Source organism: Stegostoma tigrinum, chromosome 15 (genome assembly GCF_030684315.1).
Source record: "Stegostoma tigrinum isolate sSteTig4 chromosome 15, sSteTig4.hap1, whole genome shotgun sequence".
Classification (NCBI taxonomy): Eukaryota; Metazoa; Chordata; class Chondrichthyes; order Orectolobiformes; family Stegostomatidae; genus Stegostoma; species Stegostoma tigrinum.
In genome coordinates this window covers 73789211-73802286 of record NC_081368.1, presented here as the reverse complement: position 1 = coordinate 73802286, position 13076 = coordinate 73789211, and the positions used below count along the sequence as shown (strand labels likewise).

General features: G+C 46.6%; 1 protein-coding gene across 1 annotated transcript in view; it reads right to left on the bottom strand.

Moving 5' to 3' along the window:
- The window catches only part of LOC125458912 (nitric oxide synthase 1-like), a 64756-nt gene that overhangs the window by 32693 nt on the left and 18987 nt on the right, over positions 1-13076 (bottom strand). The window contains exons 3-8 of the mRNA XM_059651265.1: positions 11130-11278; positions 10737-10899; positions 8450-8541; positions 8181-8322; positions 6899-7038; positions 5298-5472 (exon numbers count right to left, since the gene is read on the bottom strand). Coding sequence (XP_059507248.1) covers positions 5298-5472; positions 6899-7038; positions 8181-8322; positions 8450-8541; positions 10737-10899; positions 11130-11278 — 861 coding nt within the window. The remainder of the gene's footprint in view (positions 1-5297; positions 5473-6898; positions 7039-8180; positions 8323-8449; positions 8542-10736; positions 10900-11129; positions 11279-13076) is intronic.

Here is a 13076-nt window from a genome sequence, read left to right as displayed (position 1 = left end):
TTGTCTGGTTGTGCAATGACAGTGTTAATCTGATAAGCATCACTTTCATAACGAAAGCAGCAGCAGCCAGTTTGTCTTCCAAACTAATTTAGAACATAGAATGTTACATCACAGCAACAGGCCCTTCAGCCCACAATATTGTGCCAAACTGGACGCCAAATTAAACTAATTTCTTCTGCCTGGCCTTGGCTCATTCCCCTCCATTTCTTGGATATTCTTATGCTTGTCTAAAAGTCCCCGAAATGCCCCAATCGTATCTGCTTCCACCACAAGCCCTGGCAGTGTGTTCCACTCCTACCAATCTTGGAAAAACATGCCCCTTGCATCTCCTTTGAACTCTTCCGATCTCACCTTAAATGTATGCCCACTATCTTTAGATATTTCAGCTCTGGGAGAAATATTATGACCGTCAACCCTATCAATGCATTTCATAATTTTATAGACTTCTATCAAGTCTCCCCTCAACCTCCTCCACTCTAGAGAAAACAACAGCAGTTTTTCTAGCCTCTCCTTATAGTTCATACCCTGTAATCCAGGCAGCGTCCTGGTAAACCTCATCTGCACTCCTCTCCAAAGCCTCAACATCGTTCCTGTAATGTGGCAATCAGAATTGAATGCAGTACTCTAAGTGTGGCCCAACTGGTTTATTCACAATACCTGGCTCAAACTAAGTGTATGCTACTTTTCCCTTCAACAGAGCAGCCTCTAGGTGCTAATGGGAACTGCAGATGCTGTAGAATCCAAGATAACAGTGTGGAGCTGGATGAACACAGCAGGCCAAGCAGCATCTCAGGAGCACAGAAGCTGACGTTTCGGGCCTAGACCCTCGAGAGGGGGATGGGGAGAGGGAACTGGAAATAAATAGGGAGAGGCAGACCGAAGATGGAGAGAAGAGAAGATAGGTAGAGAGGAGAGTATAGGTGAGGAGGTAGGGAGGAGATAGGCAAGTCCAGGGAAGACGGACAGGTCAAGGAGGCAGGATGAAGTGGTAGGTAGGAAGGAAACGGAGGTGCGGCTTGAGGTGGGAGGAGGGGATGGGTGAGAGGAAGAACAGGTTAGGGGAGTGGAGACAGGCTGGGCTGGTTTTGGGATGCAGTGGGGGGAGGGGACATTTTGAAGCTTGTGAAGTCCACATTGATACCATTGGGCTGCAGGGTTCCCAAGCGGAATATGAGTTGCTGTTCCTGCAACGTTCGGGTGGCATCATTGTGGCACTGCAGGAGGCCCATGATGGACATGTCATCTAAAGAATGGGAGGTTGCGGGGGGGGGGGGGTAGTTAAAATGGTTCGCGACTGGAGGTGCAGTTGTTTGTTGCAAACTGAGCAGAAGTGTTCTGCAAAGCAGTCCCCAACCCTCCACTTGGTTTCCCCAATGTAGAAGAAGCCACACCGGGTACAATGGATACAATATACCACATTGGCAGATGTGCAGGGAGCAGATGCGGCAGAGGTGGAGGAACTGGGAATAGGGGAGGGTGGGTGGGAGGAGGTGTACTCTAGGTAGCTGTGGAAGTCAGTGGGCTTGAAATGGACATCAGTTTCTAGCTGGTTACCCGAGATGGAGACTGAGAGGTCCAGGAAAGTGAGGGATGTGTTGGAGATGGCCCAGGTGAACTGAAGGTTGGGGTGGAAGGTGGTGAAGTGGATGAACTGGTCGAGCAAGAGGCGGCACCAATACAGTCATCAATGTAACGGAGGAAGAGGTGGGGTTTGGGGCCTGTGTAGGTGCGGAAGAGGGACTGTTCCACGTAACCTACAAAGAGGCAGGCATAGCTTGGGCCCATGCAGGTACCCATGGCCACCCCCTTTGTCGTTAGGAATCGAAAGAGAAGTTGTTGAGGGTGAGGACGAGTTTGGCTAGGCGGATGAGGTTGTCAGTGGAGGGGGACTGGTCGGGCCTGCGGGACAGGAGAAGCGGAGGGCCTTGAGGCCATCTGCATGAGGAATTCAGGTGTATAGGGACTGGACGTCCATGGTGAAAATGAGGTGTTGGAGGCCAGGGAATTGGCAGTCCAAGGTGGAGGAGGGCGTGGGTGGCGTCACAGATGTAGGTAGGGAGTTCCTGGACCAAAGGGGAGAAGATGGAGTCCAGATAGGTGGAGATGAGGTCAATGGGGGCAGAAACAGGCTGAGACAGTGGGTCAACCAGGGCAAGCAGGTTTGTGGATTTTGGGAAGGAGATAGAAACGGTCCGTGTGGGCTTGGGGAACAATGAGGTTCGAGGCTGTTGGTGGGAGGTTCCCTGAGGTGATGAGGTCATGGATGGTGTTGGAGATAATGGGGTGGGGTCATGATCAAGGGGGCAGGAGAGTTGGCGTTTGGCCTCGGCAATGTAGAGGTCAGCGTGCCATACTACCACTGCACCTCCCTTGTCTGCAGGTTTGATGGTGAGGTTGGGTTGGAGCGGAGGGAGCAGAGGGCTTCCAGTTCTGTGGGGGAGGTTGGAGTGGGCGAGGGGGTGGAGAGGTTGAGGCGGTTGATGTCTCGATGGCAGTTGGAGATGGAGGTAAACAGAGGGTAGGAGGCCTGGGGGTGGTGTCCAGGAAGAGGACTTGTGTTGGAGGCGGGTGAAGGGGTCAGTGGAGGGACGGTTAGGCTCCCGGTTGAAGAAGTAAGCGTGGAGGTGAAGGCGGCGGAAAAACTGCTTGATGTCCAAATGTGACTGGTATTCGTTGATGTGTGGGTGGATGGGTCTTCTCTGCGGTTGCTGGCTGTGAGCGGGGTTCCATCGGCATCAGCTGTGGGCGGGGCGGAACGGGTGGCAGCAGCGGTGAGGGTGATTTGTGTGGTGTTGGTTCTGGAAGTGGAGGCGGTGACTGCAGCAGCGGTTGCATTCGCGGTCCCGGAAGTGGTGTGCCCGCCGGCGGCCGATGTGACGTCATTGGTGGGGTCACCGGCCGTGTCCTCACGGTCAATGGCGGCGGATACATGGTGGGGCAGGGGCAGGAGCAGGCTTGGGATTTGGGAGGTGCAAGAATCTCCACACCTCCTCCCTCACCTCTATCCCAGGCACCAAGATGATTTTCCATATCAAGCAGATGTTCACCTGCACATCTGCCAATGTGGTATATTGTCTCCATTGGACCCGATGTGGCTTCCTCTACATTGGGGAAACCAAGCGGAGGCTTGGGGACCGCTTTGCAGAACACCTCCGCTCGGTTCGCAACAACTGCACCTCCCAGTCGCAAACCATTTTAATTCCCCCTCCCATTCCTCAGACGACATGTCCATCATGGACCTCCTGCAGTGCCACAATGATGCCACCCAAAGGTTGCAGGAACAGCAACTCGTATTCCGCTTGGGAACCCTGCAGCCCAATGGTATCAACGTGGACCTCAAGCTTCAAAATCTCCCCTTCCCCCACCGCATCCCAAAACCATCCCAGCTCGACCCCTCCCCCCACTGCATCCCAAAACCCCCAGCCTGTCTCCACTTCCCTAACCTGTTCTTCCTCTCACCTCAAGCCGCACCTCCATTTCCTACCTACCACCTCATCGACCTGTCCATCTTCCCTGGACTGACCTATCCCCTCCCTAACTCCTCACTGTCTTCTTTTCTCTCCATCTTCGGTCCGCCTCCCCCTCTCCCTATTTATTCCAGTTCCCTCTCCCCATCCCCCCTCTGAAGAAGGGTCTAGGCCCTAAACGTCAGCTTGTGCTCCTGCGATGCTGCTTGGCCTGTGTTCATCCAGCTCCATACTTTGTTATCTCTTCTAGGTGCTGACTGGTTATTATATTCAAATAAAGTAGCTTTTCATGTCAACTGGTTCAGCCACTTTCCCATGGCCATAGGGAGCTTGAACCCTGACAAAGAATCACCACAACTGTGCCACGAGAACCCAAACTGTTTTGGATAACTGTGCCCTAAGCTTAGGCTGATTCACATTCACGTCTCTTATTCACAGCCAGAGCATGCACATAAATACATGTTTACTAGTTTAGCACAGGGCTAATCAATTTAAGGGTCTGAACAAGGAGGATATGAAGGGGAACTTCTTTTATACAAACATCTGGAGCCTGCTGCTTTTGAGGAACTGGAGATAACTGATGATTCTAAAAAGAAACTGTGTGGATGGTTGATAAAATCACTGGGGCTGTCGAGAACAGCAAGTGTATGGGACTCACTGGATCACTCCATGGGGAGACAGCATGATGTCTTTCTGTGCCACAGTTGACTCCCTGGCTGGATGTACAAGTACACCCACATGTCTGTCCTGGAAAATTCTGAACTCTCAACCATTAATTCCATTCTGTTTTTCTATTATTCCTGCCAAAGTGAACATTCCGACATTTTTCTACATTATACCCCAGCTCCCAAAGGTTTAGCCACTTTCCTCTGCAGATTGAGGATCAGCAGGTTTATCTCCATTAAACTCAGTCTTCAACAGCTCATTCATATTGTGTTCATTTGGGTGACTTCACTTGGGGAACAGGTGCGACATGTGCTCACTTGCAGTGTGAGAGAGTGAGAGGTACCACAGTGATGTACTTTGGCTGAGCACAACCACTGTAAATCAATGTGCAATGCAAACAGCCAGATTCATATGCTCTAAAACAGAGCAACACAGTGTTGAACTTGTATAAGAAACTTGTTTGCTCTTAGCTGGTATATGGTGTACAATTCTGGGATTGGACAGAACACAACCTGCTTCACTGGCATGAGAAACTCCAGTGATGCAGCTAAATTGACAAAATCAGGTCTGTTGCCCTGAGAGAGAAAGGGGGCTGAGAGGAGATCTGATTGAGATTTTCAAAATAACAAAACACTAGTCAGAATGGTTAGGAAAAAGCTGTTCCCATTTGCAAAAGGAAAAAAAGAATGTGAGGGATTAACTTAAAGTGACGTGCAAATGAAGTAAGGGTGATGAGAGAAATATCTTTTTCACACAGTGAGTAGTTCAGATGTGGAATGTACTATCTGGAAATGTGATGGAAGCAAGTTTGCCTGAAGCACCTATGAGGGCATTGTTTTATTTTGGATGGTATGGTGTGCAGGGTTATAGGGAAAAGGCAGGAGGTTGGCCCAAGGTAATAAAGGCAATGTTGCATGAGGGACTGAATGGCCTCATCTGCACCATAATTTCCAGACAGTGTAATCTGATGAAGGAGATTGGACTATGGGGCAGTGGGCAAGTAGGTAAATCAGATGAATGAATACTGTTTATTCCTAACAAACCTAAAGTTTATGCCTGGGCAATGAAACATTTGACAACATCTTGGGCTGAAATGATAGTTTAGCCTAGAAGCTCAAGATGCCTGACCTGTGCCTCCCTGATATGCAAAAACAGAACCCTTACCTGGAGTAGATTGTATCGTGTTGAATCACAGTAATTCCTCACACCAATCTCAGAGCCTGTGTACCAACCATTGAAGGGTGAGGCTGGGAACTCCAGTCCTCCAATCTCAAGCAGCATGTTGGAAACAGCTGGGAGTGCGTACCATTTTAAATTCAACTCAGAGAACCATTCATAACTGCAGAGAGGAGAGTGAAAGGTAAGTATTGAAAACAACAGCCAAAAGAACTCAAATAGAATTATTCTGGGCATATTTGAAGCCTTAATACATGGGGCTGTATCAGACCTACAGATCAATCAGTCCAACTTGAAGTTCACCAAGACAACACCTGAACTACTCCTATCTGAGGTTTGTAGAGGCATTGTTGCCAAAGTGAACACCCTGACATTTTCTATATTGTACCCCAGCTTCTAAAGCTTTAGCCATATCCTTTTGCAGGCTGAGGTTCAGCAGCAGGTTTATCTCCAATAAACTCAGTGTAATCCATAGAATCCCTACAGTGTGGAAATAGGCCCTTTAGCTCAAAAATTCCACATGACCCTCAGAGCATCCCAACCAGACTCATCCCCCTATAACTGACCTAATCTACACATCCCTGAACACTATGGCCAATTTAACATGGTCAATCCATCTAGCCTGCACATCTTTTGACTGTGGGAGGAAACCGGAGCAAACCCTCAGACAGGTTTACCGTTTGATGAACGGCTAAGGATCCTGGAATTGTACTCATTAGAGTTTAGAAGGTTGAGGGGAGATCTAATAGAAACTTACAAGATAATGTATGGCTTAGAAGGGGTGGACGCTAGGAAGTTGTTTCTGTTAGGCGGGGAGACTAGGACCCGTGGGCACAGCCTTAAAATTAGAGGGGGGGAAGATTTAAAACAGAAATGAGATGCCATTTCTTCAGCCAGAGAGTGGTGGGCTTGTGGAATTCATTGCCATGGAGTGCAGTGGAGGCTCGGATGTTGGATGCCTTCAAGGCAGAGATCGATAAATTCTTGATCTCACTAGGAAACAAGGGCGATGGGGAGAGAGTGCAGGGAAGTGGAGTTGAAATGCCCATCAGCCATGATTTAAATGGCGGAGTGGACTTGATGGACCAAATGGCCTTACTTCCACTCCTGTGTCTTATGGTCGGAGGAGAATATGCAACCTCTAGACCGACAGACAGTCCCTAAGGTTAGAATTGAACCTGGGTCCCTGCTGCTGTGAAGCACCAGTGTTAACCACCGAGCCACCACGCTGCCTCTAATTTGCATGTGTGTGTTTGATCTATACATCAAGGCATAAGTGTGCCTCTACTGGGTTTCAGATCCGAGTTACATCTGCAGTATATTTACACCATGGCTACTCCAGGTCAGTTACCCTTGGCCTACAGTTCAACACCAGTGTAGGCTGAGGGCTCCATTAGCTTAAGGCTGAAACAGATTCAGCACTGAACCACATCACATTGCCTGCAATTAATCTGGCCTATAGAGGCCTCACTGTCACCTGCTCCAGATGCTCTGTTCCAAGCAGCATTTGGACAGGGTGACCGGGGGACCCCCAATAGTTGGTCAATTGAGCAGGCAGAACAAAGGAAAATGGACTGGCCTTAACTTACTGTGGGTGTTGTATAGGAACTTCCAGGATCAGTTCTGGAGGGATTTCAAAGAGCCGAGGGTTTTCACCATTTGCCTGTAAGACTAAGGGCAGCACTGTGAACCGGCTCCTCTTGGGCTTCCATCCCAGTTTCAGGCAAAGCTAGAGACAGAGTGGACAAGAATGCAATATGACTGAGCAGAAATAGCAAGACATGATCAGAAAAAAAATGGCAGAGCCACAGCTGCCCTCTGAGCTCAGCAAACCCCAGATCTTACTAACCATCAAGCCCCAGCTTCAGTTTCCAAGCACTGCTGCAACTGCAAGCACATTTTACAAGTTACAAATTCCCACTCTATTCAATCTTTCATAATCCAGTCAGAATTCACAATGAAACAGTTACAACATTTAAAAGGCATTTGGACAGGTACGCGAATAGCTAACATTTAGACGGATATGGGCCAAATACAGGCCATTGGGATTAGTTTAGTTTGGGAAACTTGGCCGGCAGGGATGATTTGGACTGAAGCCTCTGTTTCCATGCTACATGACTGTGTACTCATTGGTGCAAAACTGTTTTAATCAGAGACAGTTTACAGAATTTTGGTTGAGCGTAGGTAATGACTCGAAGGTGAATTTAACTTAGGAACTAGGCGCTTCCCATTGAGTTTTGAACCGCTCTGTAGTGGTTGAAAGGAGACCAGGAGTGCAGCAAATGATTGGAAAAGCAGTGGCTTTTATGGTAGAGAAACAGATAGGCATTTGTGTGGCCACTGATATGATTCCAAGATGGTAGCCTCCTGGATATTAGGGTCAACAATGTTACTGAACAGCTTCAATGAGGTCTGAGGTTGAGAGGGCCTATCAAGACGTTGTCAAAGGAATTGAATAAACATCCAAAGATATAATATTTGCAAGTTGCAGAGTAAAGCTGCGGGGGTGAGACAAGAGATAATGGGAACTGCAGATGCTGGAGAATTCCAAGATAATAAAATGTGAGGCTGGATGAACACAGCAGGCCAAGCAGCATCTCAGGAGCACAAAAGCTGACGTTTCGGGCCTAGACCCTTCATCAGAGCCAAGATGGCTTGTTATATACAGAACCAGTATGAAGAAGATAGCCTACATTGATGCTGCAACCATTCCATGGAACTATGTCCCAGGTTTACATCCAGCTTCTCAGCAGATGTTCTGAAGTCTGCATTCAAACAGGAAGCAAACAATGCTGGAGTTTGTTGGAAAGAATGTGTTTAATCTTTGGAATGAGGCACCACAAGAAATGAACTTTTTAAAAAGGTTATTACCTCAGTGAACTCGACATTGGCACCATCTCCCAGGACTGTACCATCTTCCTGAGTGAACCCTGCATACCGAATATATTGACTGTTCCACACTCTAAAGTCCCTGTTCCCATCTGAACGCTGAGGGAAGATTGTGATGGCAGATCTACAACAGAGAGATCAATGTAGCAGGCTCCAAAATAACAAGAGGAGTGAGAGAGGAGTTATGTTTTCGACTTGCCTCTGGGAATCTTGATGCTGGCTCTGGGTATAAAGTGGAGGAGTTACATTACCTGATATTTCCCTTGTTAGTTGAATATTTGATGTGATTGCAGATATAGGTGAACATCTCTTCTACTGTATTGCAGTCCCGAGCATCAAACAACTGTTGGCAAAGAATAAAAACTGAAATCAGCAAATTGATACATGGAAGTGAACAATAAATTGCTTTGGGTGGTGGTGGGATATCAAGTCAAATGTGAAGGAGAAGAGGCAGAGAGAATTATAGACCATTGGAAAAGAACAGGCCCCTGTGCAAAGCCATGCCTGACCATAGCTGAACTCAGATTGATAGTGGACACTGCCCTTGTCTGATCTAACCATGCTGCAGCCCCCTCACTGAAATGTGCCCACTGGACATTACCGCTCCTCAAAGATATTCAGACAAGATGTAGGATATTTGGTATGAATGCTGCTGCCACATGGTACAAGTAGTAGATTGACAGGGCACACTGATGTCTAAGCTGTATGTGCCCATGACTGAGTATTGCTGCACAACTACATTTCTTGACTCTAAGTTGTCACTGCAAGGCAGGACAGGGCAAGATATGCATGTGTTGGCAATTTGATAGGTGAATGCATGCTGTGAGTGCAATGGATCAGTGCTGTAAGACAACTTAGTGTTCTGTGTGACTGGGTACCTGCCCCTGTACGATAATTATACCTGATACAATCATACACGTTGGCTGCCGATGAATCCTGCAAGGCAAGTTGGAGTTTGTAGGATCCTGCCAGGGCAATGATGGCAATGACACCCAATATTCAGGGTGTCAACATCCATGTGAGGCTTCTGCTTATGGATACTGTCCTGCTGTGCATTTTGAACGTGGGGAAGATGGAGCAAACATTGAAGTTACTCTTCAAGTACTCACTCTGGTTTCTGTTTTCTTTTCCTGAAGACTAGTTGGTTGATAGAGTTTGGTAAAAGCAAAACAGAATGTTCATGAGTGGGGCCATTAACAAGCAGCTTGACAAACACTAATTGCCAACTTGCCAGTGCCCTGCAAGAATCTCACCATGCTGCTAATAAAATTTATAAAAGTTGGGACCAAATTATCTCAATGTCAAAACATAGAAAATAGGAACAGGATTAGGTCATTCAGATCTTTGAAGCTGCTCCTCCATTCAATATCACCACGACTGGGCATCCTAATCAGTACCCTGTTCCTGCTTTTGCCCCATCCCTTCTGATCTCCTTTAGAAGAGGAATTATATCTAACTTATTCTTGAAAACACTGTTTTGGCCTTGATGGTTTCTGTGGTACAGATTTCCATAGGCTCACTATTACATACACTTTTCCTCATCTCAGACCTAAACAGCCTACCTGATATCTTAGGCAGTGACTGCTGGTCCTGATCATCAGGAACATCCTTCCTGAATTTACCCTCTCTAGTCCTGTTAGAATTTCATAGGCTATGATGTGCTACCCATTCTTCTAAACTCCGGTGAATATAGTCTAAACCAATTCAATCTATCCTCATATGTCTATCCCATGTCTGGGAAACCTTTGCTGCACTTGCTACACAGCCAGAACATCCTTCCTCAGATAAGACAACTAAAAAACTGTGCATAATATTACAGTTGTATTTTCTCCAAACTCTATATAATTGCAAATAAGACCTGCATTCAATCCTTCTATTATGAGAGTCTTCATGACTGCCTGATGCCACTGCAAATTTACTTTGCTAGGCCTCGCTGGACTACTCGTCTGATTCTTCCATACATTTCATCCTAGCCCCTGACAGCACTCAGATCCTGAGAAACTGCCACCCCTTCTCTGTGTCATTTGTAGTATGAGTGGAGCCTTTGTAAAATTAATATTAACTCCCCTTGTGAACATTAAAGGAGAAAAATGTTACGATTGAGAGAAAGAGTGGGGGAGTATGATTGATTGAATAGATCTCTCAAAGAGCCAAAAACGACTTGCTGGACTCAATGGCCCTTCATTAGTATCACTTTCATTGCAGTAACAGAATAAATCGGAGCACCGAAAACCTGTCCGTTTGGAGAGATGAACGGGGAGGGAGGGGGAGGGAATGTGTAGAGGCAGAGAGAGAATGATTGTGCCTGAAAAAAAAAGGGGAAAAAAATGAAAGGAAAATGTTGGACAGCTGGAAATTGAAGAGAGAGCAGGAGAGCGCGCGCAAGATTGAGAGTGACTCAGAGAAAAACAGATATTTCACCAAAAAAAGGATACAGTGAGAGAGGAAGAAAGTGAAAGAGAGTCAGAGTAAAAGAAAGGAAATGAGACAGAAGCAAGGGGAGGGGGAGTGGATGGTGGGAGATCTCTGCACTCTAACCTGTAAGCGACTCCACTGTATTCGGCCCACACATCGAGCTGCATTCCGCCAGGCCAGTTTTGCCCCAAAGATCAGCTCATTCCGTGTTAGCTGATAAATGCCGGTCATGTCTACCTCCTTCTGTATCTCCACTAGACGCTGAATGTGGGCTGATGTTCCTGCTCTGTGGTAGAGAGTGGCAGAGACGAGGTCAGTTTTTGCACATTGAGCAGGGAGCGGAAATATCTCCCACACACTCCCTTCAGTTTAAAAAAAACTCGATTCCCACTGACTTTCTTCCTGATCATAGTCAACCTGCACTCAAACACAAAACTCTCCACTGAGACCCACCTCCACCCTCCCCTCCCTCTGTGCTCCAACTCTAACCCTGAACTCCATGGTTTTCTGGTGTACCTTTTCATGGCTGTGTAGTACTGTTCGAGGAAATGTGTCGCTCGCTGGTTCAGTTGTTCCTTGGACTGGGTTGGAGCTTCAGGCTTGTCCACAAGCTCTTTGGGGAACATGACGGAGCCCAAACATCGTTTCTCTGAACATGGGGTTGGCTGGAGGGAAGCAGTAATAATAAGTGGTCACAAATAAAACACACTCACCATTAACACTCAGGCAGGGAGAGGAGAGGAAAGGGCAGACGCAGCACCACAAGAATGAGGGAAGAACGGACAGAGAATTGTCATGAGGGCATTGCTGAAAAAGAGCCGGTCTGATCAGGTGGAGAGAGGGGGCAGTGGTGTTGGTGGGAGTTGGAAGTCACTGGTGGGAGAAAGCCATATGGTGAGAGAGTGGGTGTCCAGGGGCTAGAGAGATACAATACTCCTGGCATTACTGTACTGCTAAAAATTTAAAGCGAGGAAAATATTAACAGCATTTAAGAATCCACTTACTGTGCCTGCATCTTGCCATAAGGTAGAAAAGCGGGAGTGAGATCGCATGACATTATAATCACTGCCTACAAAGATGTTTACTATAATTTAACATACTGGAGTCAGGCATTATTCATTATACTACATCTTGCCTCAACTCCAGTCCTCATTATACTACAACTGTCCCTATGTCCTGTAGCCATTATGCTGCAAATTCTGCCCAGTCTGATTTGTATGGACAACAGTGAGACGTTTGACAAAGTTCCTCATGGTAGACTGGTCAGCAAGGCTCCATGGAATATAGGGAGAACTAGCCATTTGAAATGGAACTGGCTCAAAAAGGTAGAGACAGTTTTTGGCAGGCCTTCTTTTCCCTTGTCGCAAAAATGCTACCTGACTGTTACATTGGAAAGAAGCTGCACAAGTATTCAGAGAACCAGATCCAGCATTGCCCCATCCCTAGTTGGGCTTCATACTTGACACAAAAACCTCTCCTGGACACATTTCAGGAAATCTTCTAGATTATCCCAATTTAGGTATGGGAAGTTGAAATCACCTAGTATAATTACTGAATTATTACTCTTACATACCTAGAGCATATTTTATAAAACTGTCCAGCACAGGGACAGGTTGTTCTGCCCACAATTTTGTGCCAAACATTCAATATTAACCTAATCCCTTCTACCTGCCATTGGTTCATATCCCTACATTTCTTGCATATTCATGTGCTTATCTAAAGGGCTCTTATGTTCTATCGTATTTGCCTCACTAGCACCCCTGGCTGTGTGGTCCACACTCCTACCGCTCTTAAAAAAAATTACCCCTTGCATTTCCACCCCCACCCCTCCTTAACTGCATGCTCTCTAGTGTTAGACAATTTAACTTTGGGCAAAAGCTACTGACTGTCAACCCTATCCATGAATCTCAATGTTATGAACTTCTATCAAGCCTCCCCTCAGCCTCCGCCACTCCAGAGAAAGCAACATCAGCTTTTCCAACCTCTCCTTGTAGCTCGTACTCTCTAATCTGGGCAGCATTCTGGTAAACCTATTCTGCACTCTTTGAAGCCTCCATATCCTTTCCGTAATGTGGTGATCAGAACTGAAAGCAGTACTGTAAGTGTGGCCTATTAAAAGTATGAAAGTTGCAACATTTTGTACTCAATTCCTTGACCAATAAAGGAAAGAATGCCATACACTTTCTTTACCACCCTATCTACTTTCGTGGCTGCGTTTAGGGAGCTATGGGCTCGAACCCCAAGATTTGTCATTACATCAATGTTGTTCAGGGTCCTGCCATTAACTATATGCTTGCCTTAACATTTGATCCTCAAAACTGCAGCACCTCACTCTTACATGGATTAAATGCCATTTCTCTGCCTATATAGATCAGTAGCAGATGATCCCATTGTATCCTTTAACAACTTTCTACAGCATCCACAGATCCAATCTTTGTATTGTCTGCAAATGTACTAATCCAC